Source organism: Dermacentor albipictus, chromosome 3 (genome assembly GCF_038994185.2).
Source record: "Dermacentor albipictus isolate Rhodes 1998 colony chromosome 3, USDA_Dalb.pri_finalv2, whole genome shotgun sequence".
Taxonomy (NCBI): Eukaryota; Metazoa; Arthropoda; class Arachnida; order Ixodida; family Ixodidae; genus Dermacentor; species Dermacentor albipictus.
Window position 1 is genome coordinate 160,895,597 of NC_091823.1, and position 17,897 is coordinate 160,913,493.

Below are 17,897 nucleotides of genomic sequence, written 5' to 3' on the forward strand. Positions count from 1 at the left end.
CCAGCATCGAGAAGACACTCGAAATGCGGAACCGGCAATTCAACCGCCGTACAAGCTCTACCCACTACGCCGGAGTTCAGTCACTCGCCGCCGACGACCTACGCGAGACTATCCGAGCTGTCGTGCGGGAGGAGCTACAAAAGCTGTTCCCATCATCACAGCCTCAAGTGGCTTCGATTGCCGACGCCGTGCGTGAGGAGCTCCAACAACAACTTGGAGTAGCCCCTGAATCGCCGCAGCGTGAGCCGCAAGCGATGACCTACGCCGCCGTCGCACGCCGTCAAGGACCCCCTCCGCGACCGCGCCAGGGCCCTGTCACGCCACAGTTTCGTCGTCCGCCGCCGCCGCCGCCAGCACGACCACCCGTCGCCCAGCGCACCTACGCGAGGAAGACGGACATCTGGCGTGCTCCTGACCATCGCCCGCTCTGCTACCACTGCGGAGAAGCGGGTCACGTCTACCGACGATGTCCGTACCGGGAGATGGGACTGCGAGGTTTCGCCGTCAACGCGCCGCGTCCACAGCTTGGCGAGCGCCCACGTGACATCGCCGATTACCTCGCCGCTACTCAGTGGAGCCCTCGACGGCCGTCCCGTTCGCCATCACCAGGCCGCTACCTGTCGCCGCAGCGCCGACCATACACTGGCCCAGCCCGGGGCCGGTCAGCGAGCCCATACCCGGAAAACTAAAAGCAGCGACCGATGGAGGTGCGGTTGCTGTTCGTCGAACTGACGAAGATCCTCCGCCGCCGACGAAGACGACGAAGAAACCATCTCGACGACCTAATGACGACACGCCGCCGTCCCGACGAAGTCTGGAAGCCAAAACTACACCGACGAAAGACGACTTGACGACGCGACGTTCCAACTTCATTTCAACACGACGCAGCCGTGATCCAAAGCCAAGACCTAACTGCAATGCCAGACAAAGAACAACCGACCTCGACGTGCTTCTCGACGGCCACGCAGTCACTGCCTTAGTCGACACAGGGGCCGATTACTCCGTAATGAGTGGACACATCGCCGCCCAGTTGAAGAAAGTGAAGACCGCATGGGAAGGCCCTCAGATTCGCACCGCTGGAGGACACCTCATCACGCCGACTGGGATCTGCACGGCAAGAATAACCATTCATGACCGGACTTACCCTGCCACCTTCGTTATCCTCCAACAGTGTTCACGAGACGTCATTCTCGGTATGGACTTCCTGGACCAACACGGCGCAATCATCAACCTCAAGACGAAGTCAGTAACGCTGTCGGAAGATAAAGCAATGCCGCAGGAGAGCCCTCGTAGTCACCACGCCTTGAGTGTGCTTGAAGATCAAGTGAGCATCCCGCCTCGCTGCAGCATTGTTATTTCGGTCAGCACCGAAACACCCGCTGACGTAGAAGGCGTCATCGAAGGCGACCAACGTCTACTGCTAGACCGTGAAATTTGCGTCGCAAGTGGGATCGCTCGACTGCATGGAGGGAAAACTGAAGTGTTGCTGACAAACTTCAGCCAGGAGTTCAAGCACATCAACAAGGGCACGACGATCGCGTACATCGAGGAAATTCTGGAAACAAGTAATGCGTTTGTCCTATCGGATTCCGCCGCATCTACCCCGACGACCATGGTTCCCGAACCGGACTACGACATTAATCCAAATCTCCCTATGATTAAGCAACAGCAGCTGAGAAGTCTGCTCCGACGATACAAAGGCTGCTTTTCGACGTCATCGAGGATTCGACAAACACCAGTCGCCAAGCATCGCATAATCACCGAGGAATGCGCTCGACCACTCCGTCAGAGCCCTTACCGAGTTTCGGCGCGAGAACGTGAAGCTATAAGAGAACAAGTCGACGAAATGCTGCGCGACGACATCATCCAGCCATCGAAAAGCCCGTGGGCATCCCCTGTTGTTCTGGTAAAGAAAAAGGACGGAACCCTACGTTTCTGCGTCGATTATCGGCGTCTGAACAAGATCACGAAGAAGGACGTATACACCCTCCCACGGATAGACGACGCATTGGATCGGCTCTGCAACGCTAAATACTTCTCGTCCATGGATCTCAAGTCTGGCTATTGGCAAATAGAAGTCGACGAAAGAGATCGCGAAAAGACCGCCTTCATCACCCCAGACGGCCTCTACGAGTTCAAGGTTATGCCATTCGGACTGTGCTCGGCGCCTGCAACGTTCCAGCGCGTGATGGACACGGTTTTAGCAGGATTGAAGTGGCAGACCTGTCTCGTATACTTGGATCACGTCGTCGTCTTCGCCGAAAATTTCGACGTTCACCTTAGGCGGCTGGCAACAGTACTAGACGCCATCAGGACATCAGGACTTACTCTGAAGCCGGAAAAGTGCCGCTTCGCTTACGAGGAGCTTCTATTTTTAGGCCACGTCATCAGCAAATCTGGAGTCCGCCCCGACCCGCAGAAGACAGCCGCCATAGCAAAGTTCCCACAGCACATCGACAAGAAGGCAGTGCGTAGATTTCTTGGCATGTGCGCCTACTACAGGCGATTTGTCAAGAACTTTTCACGCATCGCTGAGCCGCTGACGCAGCTAACTAAATGTGACGTCGAGTTCAAGTGGGAAACGCCGCAGGCCGAGGCATTTAAAGAACTCAAACGACGCATGCAGTCGCCGCCCGTACTTGCGCACTTCGACGAGAACGCCGATACCGAAATCCACACTGATGCCAGTAGCCTAGGCCTCGGCGCCGTCCTGGTCCAGAGAAAAGATGGACATGAACACGTGATAGCTTAGGCTAGCCGGTCGTTGTCAAAAGCGGAAGGCAATTATTCTACAACCGAAAAGGAATGCCTCGCCATCGTTTGGGCTACAGCGAAATTTCGCCCTTACCTATATGGCAGGCCATTCAAAGTCGTCAGCGACCATCACGCCTTGTGCTGGCTAGCGAATTTAAAGGATCCCTCAGGACGGCTAGCACGGTGGAGCCTCAGACTACAAGAATACGACATCACTGTAACATACAAGTCCGGACGAAAACACTCAGACGCCGATTGCCTATCACGCGCCCCCATTGACCCGCCGCCGCAAGATGACGAGGATGACGACGCCTTCCTTGGTATAATAAGCGCGGAAGACTTCGCCGAACAACAACGGACGGACCCGGTACTTAAAGGCCTCGTCGATTATTTGGAAGGGCACACCGACGTTGTCCCCAGGGCATTTAAGCGCGGATTATCTTCCTTCACGCTTCAAGACAGTCTACTCGTGAAGAAGAACTTCTCACCAGTACGCGCCAATTACCTTCCTGTTGTCCCGTCAGGACTTCGTCCAGAAGTATTGCACGCCCTACATGACGATCCGACCGCTGGACACCTCGCTTTTTCCCGGACACTATCGAGGATTCAAGAAAAATATTATTGGCCGCGCCTGACCGCCGACGTCGCCCGTTATGTCAGAACATGCCGAGACTGTCAGCGACGCAAGACACCGCCGACAAGGCCAGCCGGATTACTACAGCCAATCGAGCCTCCTTGCCGACCATTCCAGCAGATCGGGATGGACTTGCTGGGACCCTTTCCGACGTCAACAACCGGAAATAAGTGGATCGTCGTGGCGACAGACTACCTCACCCGCTTCGCTGAAACTAAAGCACTGCCGAAAGGTAGCGCAGCCGAAGTGGCGAAATTCTTTGTCGAAAACATCCTGCTTCGACATGGCGCCCCAGAAGTCCTCATCACCGACAGAGGAACGGCCTTTACAGCGTAGCTTACCCAAGCCATTCTGAAATACAGTCATACAAGGCACAGGAGGACCACGGCCTACCACCCGCAGACGAATGGCCTTACGGAGCGGCTGAATAAGACCCTCGCCAACATGCCAGCGATGTACGTCGACGTCGAACACAAGACCTGGGATGCCGTCCTGCCGTACGTAACATTCGCTTACAACACGGCGGTGCAAGAAACAACACAGATCACGCCGTTTAAGGTGGTTTACGGCAGGAACCCGACGACGACGCTCGACGCCATGCTGCCCCACATCACTGACGAAGAGAATGTTGACGTCGCTAGCTATCTCCAGCGCGCCGAAGAAGCCCGACAGCTCGCCCGCCTACGGATCAAGAACCAACAGAGGACCGACAGCCGACACTACAACCTCCGACGACGCTTTGTTGAGTACCAGCCCGGCGACCGTGTTTGGGTTTGGACACCGATACGCCGACGGAGGACTCAGTGAGAAACTACTCCGACGCTATTTCGGACCCTACAAGGTCATCCGACGTATTGGCGCTCTGGACTATGAGGTCGTGCCAGACGGCATTTCGCATTCACAGCGGCGCCGCGCACGATCTGAAGTGGTCCACGTGGTGCGCCTTAAACCATTTTACGGACGCTGATGAACTTCCTTAGTTTGTTGTTTTCTTTGCTACGAGTGCTTTTCTTTGTTACTTTCGTTTGTTTGCAGCATCGGGTCGATGCTTTTTAAGAGGGGGGTAATGACACGTGTACTTATCTTTATCGCGCAACCACGTTTCGCCGCTTAACAACTGTAATCGCAGAGCGAGGGACGCGCCTGCATGTATCCGACGTTTCTGGAAAGTTATCGACGCTTCTATCTGCGTGTCTGTTGTCGCCGAACCTTGTGTTATCAGATTTCATCGCGTGACACGAATGGTGTAGAACTTTGTGGAAGACACGCGGGTCCCATCAGTTAATCTGGAACATTCGACGACTGATCTATAAAAGCCGACGCGCTTGACCCGCTGATCAGATTTTCGACGATCGCTGAGCGTGTTCGCCGCTTTCGTTGTGCTATAAGTGTAGCCTGTTTTGTGGGCACAGGTTCGCCCAATAAAAGCTAGTTTTGTATTCCACCATACTGCTTCTTTCTTCACCGTCACTACCACGTGACAATATATCAGCATAGCTGGTTGTACCCAAGAGTTCTAAAACGATAACACCTCGACGGCGAGGCTTGCGCTATCTTAAGGGTGGTTTCTTATCAGCTTTTTTTTTTTTGAACTAGACATGGGTGCTTGAAAGTGCGATGGCTTATTAGGGACAGTGGCGCATCATTATGAATAGGTGAAAACCATTACCTGTCAATGTTTAGGAATCTTTTGTGATATATTTTTACTCATCCTAGTATTTACTCATTCATCTCTTCATTCTTCCAGTCTAAATCTAATATGAGCTTTAATACTTTTAAGTGCAAGATACCTTGCCTAGTATCTTTTTTTAAAGGGTTTATTCAGGTGCTAATAAATTGTGTTCCTGAGTACGGCGTCGTATGATCTACTTCGCATGAGGTACCTGCATTGTAATATGTACTAGACGCGGAATGTTGAAACGCACTCGTATACCGTCTTTGGCTATGCATTTACGAATTCTCCTCCACCCCCCGGCCCCGAACGTCCATAATACTAAATCATTTATTGCTGTATTTATTTATTTATTTAACATTGGTTCAGACACTGGAGGTCCTGGGGCACTATAATGTAAAACTATTCCAAACTTTTCTTTTCCGATTCTACAATCAGCAGTCCGCGATTGGTAAAAAACAATTTTGGACAACCCCCACGTCGCCCCTCTGTGACGGGATGTCACAGAGACCGCGATAGCTCCCCATGATAGCTACCCATCTGATATGACGTGCGCACACTGATTGTGCATGATTGTACTGAACAAACAAAAATAGTTATTTCTGATTCCGTGCCTTTTCGCCATTAGACTTCGGCCATTCGTCAAACCATTTAGGGTTGCACGCACTTCACCAGCCTATCGCTCGTCGTCACAAAAACACGAAAACTCCTGGCGTCAAAGTGACGAGTACGCGTTAAAGATGCATTAATATGCGGAACAAAACTGAATTGTTTAATGCGGAACAAAACTGAATTGTTTAGTGGATTGTGGCACGCTGCCCCGCTGCCGATCGCTCAGGCACTGGCTACTCACACATGCCGGAGAGCATGGGTTTATTTGCGTAGAATAAAGCTTTTTGCGTGGCCGTGTAACGTATTCGAGCAGTTTCGGTACATTTACGACCTCGCTCTGCCGAATATTTTTTGCTGAGGATCTGCTTTACCAGCATTCTTAACCTTCCGTAGCATTCCGCCGCGATTTTGGACAAGCCACCGCAAGTTAAGTGAGGGAAAGTGGACCAATCGCAGACGCCGGCACCACCCTCTTCATCCGGTTATCGATTTTCAGTGCACTGGCTGCGCCCCGCAGAATCCATCTCCACTTGAGCCTGCTCGTCGCCTCTTGTCAGCCAATTAGACAAGACAAGCCGCTCAGTGCAGACAACGCTATTTGTTTTTAAAGCAAACAAAAGTGACCTTCTATAAATAAGGAGAGCGTTTGATTGGTCTGTTCAGACAACCCTGAGGCTCACCACCCGTTGCTTGCGTCAGCGGTTGCGCAAATTTGACGTCAGTAGATTGGAATAAAAACATATTGGAATAGTTTTACGTTATAGGGCCCCTAGATCACAAGGCTAAAGGCGGAATGTTGTCTCTCTGACAAAGGCCCTGTGACTCGTACATTATTCAACGTTCAGGTAGCGCAGCACAAAATATATATATATAGAGAGAGAAAACATTTATTTATCATCAGTTTGGGCGACTTCCTCGCAGGGTGGAGCCCTTATTTCAGGGCCCCATTGGCTCGCGCCACTCCGCGTGCCCGCCGGATCAGCCGTCGCTGCTCTTGCGGGTCTGAGCTGGTCAGCGCAGTCTCCCAGGAGGAAGGGCAAGGTGAAGGAATAGGGGAGTAGCCCGGAGGGTGTGGGCATTCCCAGGTGCAATGATATACTGTGGGTTTTGCTCCACAATAGGGACAGTATGAGGGATAGTGTGTGGGGTGGAAGAGGTGAAGATAAAAGAGGCAGGGAAATGAATTAGTTTGAAGTTGTCGCCACGCGACGGCATCTTCTCGATTAAGGGAATTATGTGGTGGAGGGAAGTGTCTCCTGGTGTCTCTGTAATATTGTAGAGTTTCAGTGTAGGTCATTGGTTCTGTCGGTGCGTCGTCTGGGTTGGACAGCTCTTCCAATGGCGCCCGGTTAGCGAGCTCTCGGGCTACCGCATTAGCGCGTTCATTACCATGGAGAGAGGCGTGTCCAGGTGTCCAGACGTTACGCACCCTGTGTAACGCTGTGGGGTGTAATGATGTAAGGATGCGGTGTGTGTAGGGTGTCACCTTCCCTTGTGCCAAAGTCCTGCAGGCGGTCTGAGAATCTGTGACCACTGTTATAGGTCCATCCGGCGCCGGCATGGTTGAAGCGTGTACGATGGCTAGGGCAATAGCAGCCTCTTCCGCCGTGCCACTGTCCACAGTGTTGAGCGTGGCCGAAGCTCTCAGAATGTCTGCACTATCTAGTACGACCAGACATAGGGCGCGTTTCTGTGGGTAGCGGGCCACGTCGGTGTATAGGACTGGAGTGTTTGATTTGTCATCTCCAAATAGGCGAGCCAGGGCTTGTGCTCTTGCCTTTCGTCGACCTTTATGACGGTCAGGGTGCATATTCCGGGGAATTGGGGCCACGTGAATTTTGTTGCGAATGCTAAGCGGAAGAAGTGTGCGGTTTTCCTGTTGTGGTGTTCTTGGTATTTGGTATCCTAGCCGGGATAGAATGTGGCAACCTTGCATTGTTCGTTGCAGACGTTGCAATTGGCTGTTAAGATGACCTTCGACTAGTTCGCGGATGGTGTTGTGCACCCCCAGCCGTAATAGGAGCTGCGTAGACGCATGTTGGGGTAGTCCCAGCGCTGCCTTTAGTGCCGTACGGAGGAGGGTGTCCATCTGGTGCATCTCAGTCTGAGTCAGATTATGATAGGGGAGGTGGTAGGTTAATCGGCTAATTATGAGGGCTTGCATGATTCGGAGTACGTCTTTTTCTTTCAGTCCTTGTCGGCGGTTTGTAATGCGTTTTATCATGTGCGTTATTTGGGTAACTTGTTGGCGGAGCACGTGTAGGGTATGTGTGGCCTTCCCGTTCTGTTGTATGTGAAGTCCTAGCACACGTAGCCTGTCTACCCTTGGAATAACGTTGTCATTGAGATGCAATGTGATGGCTGGTGGGATATCGGCCTTGTTCCGTTTTTTTAGTACAAGCAGGAGCTCCGACTTCTCAGCTGCGCATGTGAGTCCTCCGGCTGTTGCATAATCCTGAACTATATTTACGGCTTCCTGTAGTGCATCTTGAATGGCGCCGTCTGACCCTGTGGTCACCCAGATTGTAATTTTATCGGCGTACAGGGCGTGCTGCACGTTCGAAAGTTTGTCGAGGAGCGGTGGTAGTTTTGCCATCGCCACGTTGAACAGGGTGGGTGAGAGAACCGAACCCTGGGGAGTCCCTCTGCCGGAAAGTTTTATGATATCCGACCGAATATCACCTAGGCCGATGGTGGCTGTTCGGTCAGATAAAAAGGCTCGGACATAATCATAGATGCGCTTTCCGCATCGGGAGAATGCAAGGTTGTTTAGAATGAGGTCATGTGAGACGTTATCGAATGCTCCTTTGAGGTCCAACGCCAGAATGGCTCTTGTTTGAGCTTTACTTGGACCATCCACAACATCCTCCTTAAGTTGTAGGAGTATGTCCTGCGCAGACAGACCTGGTTGATAGCCGAATAAGGTATTGGGAAAGAATTGGTTCGCTTCGAGGTGAGGCTGGAGGCGATTTAGCACTACGTGCTCGAAGAGTTTGCCAATACACGAAGTCAAGGAAATGGGTCTGAGATTTTGGAGGGACAGTGGTTTCCCGGGTTTCGGAATTAAGGTGATATCGGCGTGTCGCCATTCCTGTGGAAGCGTTCCGTTTTGCCAATTGTCGTTGTAGTATGCAGTGAGTTGCCGTATGGACTGGTCGTCGAGGTTGCGTAGCAGTGCATAGTGAATGCCGTCTGCTCCGGGCGCCGTGTTTCGTCTTATGCCGTGTAGGGCTGCCCTCACTTCTGTCTCTGTAATGTTGCCGTCCAATTGTGTTTCTTCCTCGTGTGGATACTCTTTGTACTCCGGTCGGTGGCCTGTAGCAATGTATCTTTGTTGCAGTGTTTGGAGGAGCGCGTCATCATTCATTTGTTCTTTGTGGATGATAGTGCGGACTGTGTTCGTTGTGTGCGTTTTTGTGTGCGTTGGGTCGAGTAGTGCTCTGAGGAGAGACCACGTTTTTGAACTACTTAGTGTGCCATTAAGGCGGTCGCAGAGGTTGTGCCAATTGCTATTAGTGAGGCTGGTGGCGTATTCTTCAGCTTCTGCTGTGATCCGGGCGATTCTTTGTTTCAGCCTACGGTTGTGCCTCTGCCTCTTCCATCGTTTCGTCAGGCCTCTTCGAGCATCCCAGAGATGGAGCAGATGTCTGTCCACATCGGGTGTCTCCGTTGTTGCAGTAATTTGCTTAGTGGCGGCTTTAAAATCTGCTTGTACCTGTTGTGTCCACTCGCGTAGAGATGGCGGGTCGTGTTGTTCAGATTTGGTTCTGTTGCGCCGGAAAGTGTCCCAGTTCGTTATTTTAATTGAACGTTCTGGGGTGCGTGTGGCCGCCAGTTGGACGTCTGTGGCTAGAATGCTGTGGTCACTGCCCAGATTCTCCATTAGGTTGTTCCAGGAGCATTTAGTCAACCCCTTGACCATAGTTAGGTCAGGGCAGGTATCCCTGCTTACACTGTTACCCATTCTGGTTGGTTTGTCAGGTTCTGTCAGCAGAGTGAATTGATGAAGGTTCATGGCGTGTGCTAGACGGCGGCCTTTTGGAGTTTCTGTTTGGTACCCCCAGGCTGGGTGGGACGCATTGAAATCTCCCAAAATAATCAATTTTTTCGCTTGTTTACTGGCGGCCGAAAAAAGCTGTCCGAAGTCGTCTCGTCGCGATTTGGGTGCACTGTAGATATTAAGCAAAAACAAGCTGGTTTCATATCGATTCCTAGGTACAATTTCTAAGAGCACATGCGGGATGTGGGAGCTGTCGAGCGTGTGCTCGATCACTGTGATTTGTTTGGACACAAGGGTGGCAGCTAGTGGTTGTTTGGTGGTGTCATGCTTGTCGGTGTATGTATTGTATCCAGTGAGTGTGGGAGTGCAATGTACTTCTTGAAGTGCTATAACGTCTGGTGGGTGAGGACGTGTGGCTAGGAACTGTGTGAGGGAACCCTTCTTCCTTCGGTACCCTCTGCAATTCCATTGCCACACCCGGAAGGTGGTGGTAGTGCGCCTCTTACGTTTGCTGGCCATGATTGGTTGATACCGCCTCGCTGGTGAGGGCAGGTGTTGTTGTACGAGCCGGACGGGTATAAGGGTGCGACCTTCTTGGTTCTCTAGTGGCGTTAGTGTCATGTGGAAGTGAGTCGTTTTGCTGGTTGAAAGTTGAGCTAAAAGTTGCACTGATGAATTGTTTCATGTCAGTCATGGCTTGTTGTATGACCTGCTGTAGCATGTGCTTGACATCAGCCATGATCTCTTCCTTCATTTTTTGCATCTCCGCTCTTAAAACAGTTGTCATTTCCTCTATCATTTCGCACACTTCTTGTTTGGTGCAGGAATTGTGAGGAAGTTTCTCAGGTGCGAGTGTGTGTGTCTGGGTGAGTGAAAGCGTCGCTGTGGGAGACAGTTTGTTTTGTTTGTTTGTTTGCTGTGCGGACGGAGGTGAAGGAAGGGAGGAGGAAAGAGGGGGAAACTGCGCTGACCAACTCACCGCTGTCGCCTTCCTGGTGAGATGGTCGGGCGTTTTCGTCCACGCGGCCTGAGGTTCCTTCGGTGGCTGTTTCTGCTGCGTCAGGCTGCGGCTCCCAGATCGGCTTCGACCACGTGGTTGTTTCTGGTCCTTGGACGGCATGCGGACCCTGGACCTACTGCGACTTTGGGACTGGCTGTGTCCCCGGGATCGGTAGCGAGGACGACCACGTGTTGCATCAGTAGTCGCAGGTGCCGCACCGTTGAATGTCGTTACCTTGCTAGACTTCTTGTCTTGCTGGAGTTGTTGCTCCGCCATTTTCTGCTGCGCTCGGAACACGTGGCTTTTGTTAAAGGGTTTGCGTTGCCTTACAGGACATCGAGAGTCAGTGGCGGGGTGTTCACCACCACAATGAAAACATTTCAGCGTGCAATCATGTCCTTCGGAAGGGTTGGAAGTTCCGCACGCAGCACACCGGGGTTTATCCGGGGTTGGGCAAACATCTGCTCGATGACCCGTGGAGAGGCACACGGTGCACAGCTGCTGTCGGGGTTTATGAATGTAGCACCGGTATTCTGCTCCGTAATAGTAGATGTACCGGGGAACCCGAATGCCAGAGAACGTGATGATGGCCGTGGCTGAATTTCCCATCATTCTTGCATGCAGGACCTGAGCCATTGGTGATCGGATATTTGTCATCAGCGTTGTCGGGGTTGTGTTCTTTTCGATGCCGGAGATGACTCCTTTGCAGGAAGCATCCGGAGCAGCCACATAGGCCTGAACCTCGTACTGCTTGTTTTCCAGGCATATAGACTTGATCAGCTGCAGTCTTGCCGCTAGTTCTTCGTCCGGTGTGCTGACCACTGCGACGTTCTGCTCTCGGCGTATGCGGATGGTTAGCTGGTGGAGCGTGCTCTCGTTTAATTGAGCCGCTGTGCCTATAGCCCTGGCTATAGAGTGCTGCGGCCACTCACCGAGATTCAGTCCATCTCTCGGTCGGAAGACCACTTTCAAGTCGTCGATCGGTAGCGGGGGCAGCTGCGAGCTCTTACTGCGCAATGTGAGATGTAGGTGGTCCTGCTGTGCAGGTTCGGTGTTGGGTGGTAAGCTCGACGTAGCTTGGACCTGTTTCTTGCGCTTGCGGGCCACGAGAAACCAAGTCCCGTCTTCGTTGTCTTGAGTCGGTTCTTGATCCATAGCGGCGGCTGGTGTGGTTTCATCCAATGCTGCAGCAGGCAGGGGGTATCGGGCAGCCATCGTCACGGTAGCAGTGCAGTGGGCATGTGCGGCACGCGATGCTGTCGCGCCGTAATCGCGGCGCCTACGTTAGGCCTAGCGCTGCGGCCTGCTTGCCTCGAAATGTCCAAGGGCCGAGGTCTCACCGGATCTGGCAGATCTTGGTCTCAAAAGATTTCACCCGTTAAGAGCCGTCGACTGGTGGTGGTAAGCACGTTGTAGAAACAAAAGATCAGCTGTGAGGTGTTCCAAGAGCCGGAGCTCATTCGGAGTTCGTCCTTCACACGCGGTCTTCTTCTTCTTACCCCACAAAATATAGCATACATACGTATTCATGTCATAGAATATCCATGCATGGCATAGATTTTAAACGTACGTGCAATAAGTGCCTGTATCATTATGCAACTTTCTAAGTAGGAGCAGTTTCGGTTTACCAGAGTAATATGGTAAAACAGCTAAATGTTGGGCTAGTTGTATTTTACCACGAGAACCATGTTGAAATGGCGCAAACACAGGCGCAAAACTAACAACCGATTTTCTTGAAGCCAGACCTACAGGCATATATATCCACAATCCGCTCAGACGCACCTTTGCAAGGACAAAATGCAACTCGTCTAACAGGAAGTGATTGAAGCAGGAGCACAAGGATATACAAGTACAATGCAGAAATTAAATTAGTTTCGTGGCTGCTTTAATCGCTTCCTGTTCGATGAATTCCATTTTGTCCTTACAACGGTGCGTCTGCGCAGCTTGTGAATTTATCGCGGTCACCGGCAGAGTCGACTGCTTCATCGCATGAAGGTGAAACGCCATTCTTCGGTGTTCTTGATACGCCAAGCCGTTGTAGACCAACAATGTGATCACCCTGAGTTGTTTGCTCTTACCCATTTTTAAGACAGATGAACTCCCAAGGCTGCTAGAATTTTTTCAAGAGGACTTTACAAAAGGAACCTTTCGCCCATCGTATGCAACTATTTACTGGTTGTTCCTACACCACTTCGGTTTGAAGTACTCCAAGCATGTCACAACGAGGTAATTTCTGGCAACTTAAGCTATACGCGCGCACTGAACAGAGTATGACAAAGGTACTACTGGCCTAGACTCGCCATGGTAGTGAAACATCATGCACGGAATCGCCTCGAGTGCCAGAGGCGCAAGTCGCCCCCAACAAAACCAGCGGGCCTGCTACAAGCCGCTCGGTTTCGACACACACCATTTGACCAGATCGGAATGGACATTTTGGGACCACTTCTTGCGTCTACTGCAGGAAACCACTGGCTTATTGTCGCGACTGATTATCTGACACGCTACGCCGAAACAAAGGCTCTCCGGGCCGTGAGGCATAGCAGCAGAGGTGGCGCGATTTTTCATAGATAATGTTTTGTTGAGACGTGGTGCACCAACCATCGTAATCACAGACAGAAGAACCGCATTCATAGCAGCGCTTTTGGATAATTTCCTGATGCTCATTGGAACGACTCACTGCAAGGCAGCAGGCTATCACCCCCAAGCCAAAGGACTCACCAATTGCCTAACCAACACTCTTGAAGACATGCTGTCCATTTATGTGGATGTCGAACACAAAACTTGGGATGAGATCTTGCCTTACATAACTTTTGCGTACAACACTGCTTAGCAAGAAACTACATGGATGACTCCGTTCAGCATTGTTAATGGACGAGAAGTACGGACGATGTTGAATGCAATGCTTCCGTACGAAGGCGATGGTGCTGACACGGATGCAGATGCGTTTACACAACGCGCCGAAGAAGCTAGACAGCCTGCACGCGTACGGCTCTCTCAAGAGCAGGACTACGACACAGGCTGCAACAATGCTGGCCACAGACTAGAAACCTATGAAGTAAAACTCTTGCTTGGGCTAGTCGGTTCATGCTTGAATGAGTAAAGGCAAGGCAAGAAGACCAGGACTGAAGAAGGACACAAACGACAGGACCAGCGCCACTCGCAACTAAGTTTATTTCCGCAACAAGCCTGCCTTGTGTAGGTTAATCAAGCCGAATCATACACGATGCGTTATGCTATGTTCACACTACGGTCGTAACGCGCGTAACAGCTCTTTTGGCGTATCGAACGTAACGGCTGTAAAAAACGTTACGGCAGTTAAGCCGGCACCTTTGTTCACATTTACTGCTGCTTAAATTACGGCTTTTACAACAGGCCAATTAAATTTGGAGCTGCAGAATCGACGTCACCAGCGGTCCAATATGGCTCCTGCCAACATGCGAGCGCTGGCCGAGATCGAAGAAATTCACGCTCAAAACAAACTTATGGTCATGTATTCAATCGCCCAAAGACGACGAAGGCGACGCAGAAGGGTTTGGGTGCGGCAAGTATTTCTCGACAGGGCCGTGGACGGCGATTTTCACAGCCTTTTCGCCAAGCTCCGAGTTGGTGACGCTGCGATGTTTCATAACATCATGCGCATGTCGCCCCAGCTGTTCCGCTTCCTTGAAAACCTAATGAGACCACTCATCGAAGTTGGGAGCACGCATCTGCGGCCATCGATTTCCTCGGCGGATAAACCAGATGAACTGAAAACAGTCGCGCAAGGTGCACTGCAAAAATTTTCACGAACACAGCCAATCGTACGCACGGAATGGCGGAATGGCACTTCCCGCGCCCGGAGCTGTCTGCAGACGGGAGGACGGAAGTGTCGTCACCGGTTGTTGAAAGCCGAAAGCTTATCGGTCATTGGCTGTGTCGCAATGGTCGTAACATAACAGTCGTAAATGTTGCCGACCCTTTAACACTCTCACCCACGATTTTTGCAAGAATTGCGCACGTTGGTACCTTTACGTTCGCAGTCTGAACTAGACGCATACGCTTGTTGCGCTTCCGCTTACGTATGTTACGAAAAATCGGCGCCTTACGAACGTAGTCTGAACATAGCATTACAAGTAAAATGCAGCAATTCATTGACCACTCAGGAATCATATCTGGCACAAAAGATCAAATGAGCAAGCAAGAACCACACGTGGAGCAGCACAGGAAGCAATTTATCGAGCACAGTCTTTACTAAGCCAACGGGGAGAAAAAACGAGGCATAAGAAAGTAGCGTCTACCCTTCACTATCAAACCATCCAAAACATAACACCAATCCAACGCCTAAGGCCCAGTCAGTGATAAAGCCCGCACGACTATTGGAATAATGACCAACGAATAACACGGAAAAAACATGAAAAAAGGGCGTCTAAGTGCAGCGTCTGCGTCAAAACTAAAATCTCTAATAGTCACTCAGTTAAAAAAATGAATAAAACGTGTGACCGCGCGAAAAATGAACCATGTGACAAACAATGAAATGGACAGAACAGTTGAACGATGTTCTGTCCAGTTGAGCGTCTTCGTCAAAAAAAAGCGACAAAACCTGTAAGAGCCGCTAGAAAAGCGTCAACAAAATAAATACTAGATAAATGAAAGGAAGACAGACAGAAAAAACCTAAATGAAATCACTATAACATGAAGCCTAAATGAAACCTTCTAGAAAAATGTAGTCTCCCATGCCAACAGGCAAGAACTATATAAGACGGGACTCAATTCACGCCTAATAAAGACGGTGTTTTAACGAAATAGGAACACCGCACCTATACCTAAAGATTATGGCTATTTACCCACAAATACTAGACTCAATATTCGTTACGTGCGGTGTAAAACTGAGGTTTTCATCAAAAACTACACCTAAAAATTTTAAATATTTTCAGTCTGCTCGATTACACAACTACTGAACATGATACTGACAGGACAGTCACGAGGCTTATTTCTAGGTTTCAAAAACAACATGTTTAGTTTTACTGACGTTTAGCTGTTTCTGGTTCTTTGCTAACCAAACTAAAAGTTGATCTACCCGATTACTGGCTGTGGTTTCGAGCATACGTAGGCTGCTGCCTCAGCAAAACAAACTTGCCTCGTCAGCATAACAGGCATACTGGTGTAAGCGGTATGTTTACAGTATCATTTACGCATAGAAAAAAAAATACGGGACCTAAAATTGAACCTTGGGGGACACGTAGTGCTACTTCCTTCTTTTGTGAACAATACATTTTATAACGTGTGTTATAGCGTAGCAGTGAAGTAGACTCGAATCAGTATTAGGGCCAACCAGCGAATTCTAGAGTATGCCAGTTTATTTATTAGGATGGTATGTTCAGTGGAGTTGAAAGCTTTTCCAAGATCCGGGAAACCACCGACCTTGTTAGATGTGTTCTCAAGATTACTGAGAATTTCTTCTTTGATCTAGTGGAAGACGGCGCGAGGAGGTAGACGTCAGAGTCATGGTTTATTTAGGCCGGCCAGCCATGGCCCAGCGCGATCTTGGCAGCGGCCGGGGATGCTCAGGTCGGACGCACCAGCGCGCTCTCGCGCAACCTGCTCACGTTAGCCCATCTTCTTCTGCACCTGCTTTGGACGCTATGGACGCGCCGCTAGACTCTTAACAGGTGCCATTCAGTAGATCTGTTTTCACGGAAGCCAAATTGTTCGTCCACAAGGGCGTGCATTTCATGCAGGAATTTAGTTAGGCTGCACTTTACGAGTCGTTCCGGCACTTTCGAGACAACAGGAAATAGGGACCTCGATATGTAACTATTTAAATCTGCAACGGCGTCTTCTTCATGCAACACAAGTGCTCTGGAGATTTTCACAGAATCGGGAAAGATGCCATTCGCTAAAGCACTGTTAGAGATATGGCATAATGGAGTCGAGACAATATGAACAACAGCTATGATTGGTGCTGCTTCTTATCATCAGTCTCTGTTGCAGTATCTATTTTCAATGCCTTCAGAACGAAAAGAAATTCCATTTCAATGCAAGGTAGTAAAAAAATGGAGCTCTCGTAGTATAGATATTTCTTAGATTCCATTGTTGAAGCACTAGAGTGCGATGTCCCACCGTCACATAAAAATTGATCATTTAATTCGTTAGCCAAGGAAGTTTCACTGTATTCGCTACCATCAATCGTTAATGTATAAGGGTTCGCGTTTTACTGATTGCTTTAGACCTGCGAACTGCGTTAATTTCTTTGCCTCGTTAATACCGTGGGAAACATGTGTTAACAATACTTGTTAGTAGGATTCGAGAGGCCCGCAGTCAACTTGTTTGTTATTTTCTTGTATGCAATTAATAGCAATATCCCTCTAACAACTAAATGAATCCTATATTTTGTGACGACCTGCATTATTTTGTACATATGTCGCTTTACACACGGCTTCCTCCCCTTCTTGTCCCTCTTAATTTGTTCTAAAAGAAAATCAGCATTGTAATACGAATTTATTAGGTCGATAAACGTAGCAGATGGAATATTCGGATCATTTTCACAATTCATCATTTGAAGCCACTTTCAAAAGCGTCTTTGATGGGATGCTCGTTCACGGTTTTACCTTAGTAATATTTCTCGCAAAGCGACATATAAGAAATCAGCAGTAATGGTGAGCGTCACAGCATGCGCTAAGGGTGCATTCATTATTTCGGGAATGCTTGTTTGTACACTAATAGAGCGTTTCTGCAGGGATTCTTTACCATGGGCGTCGCGGAAGGATTCGTATCAACGGCACCATTTCGCGACTTCGAGGAGGGTTCGTTTCGTGAGGTTCCCGTCGAAGATCCAAGAAACTGCGTGCTCGGCATTTGCTACACGTCTGGCACCACAGGTCTGCCCAAAGGCGCGGTCACCACCCACTACGGCTTCGTCGCAAATATGGCGATTGCAGGGTACGTGCATTCACGATCCCTATAGCTACTACATATCTCACGGGGACTACTTATCTTGGCATGGAGCGACGGGTAGTCGGGGGAGGGCAAGGGGGCTCAGTTTCTGCACAATCGTATAACTCCGCCGAATAGTACGGCTGCTTGCAGCTGGTTCCAGTTGTCGTTTCCCTTGCACGCTGTGTACGCCCTAAGGCTATCTTCACAACCTCCGGAATTGTTTTTAATGTTTATTCAAATTTCACGTGATATATATTTTACGTTTTCAAATGATATGAGTGCCGTATTTTCGGTAGAGAACAGCCATGGC

General features: G+C 50.0%; 1 protein-coding gene across 3 annotated transcripts in view; it reads left to right on the forward strand.

The window, feature by feature from the left end:
- LOC135905185 (uncharacterized) overlaps nt 1-17,897 on the forward strand; it is a 100,911-nt gene that overhangs the window by 42,463 nt on the left and 40,551 nt on the right. For all 3 annotated transcript variants that reach the window (XM_065436206.1, XM_065436208.1, XM_065436207.2), the window contains exon 5: nt 17,388-17,590. In XM_065436206.1, coding sequence (XP_065292278.1) covers nt 17,388-17,590 — 203 coding nt within the window. The remainder of the gene's footprint in view (nt 1-17,387; nt 17,591-17,897) is intronic.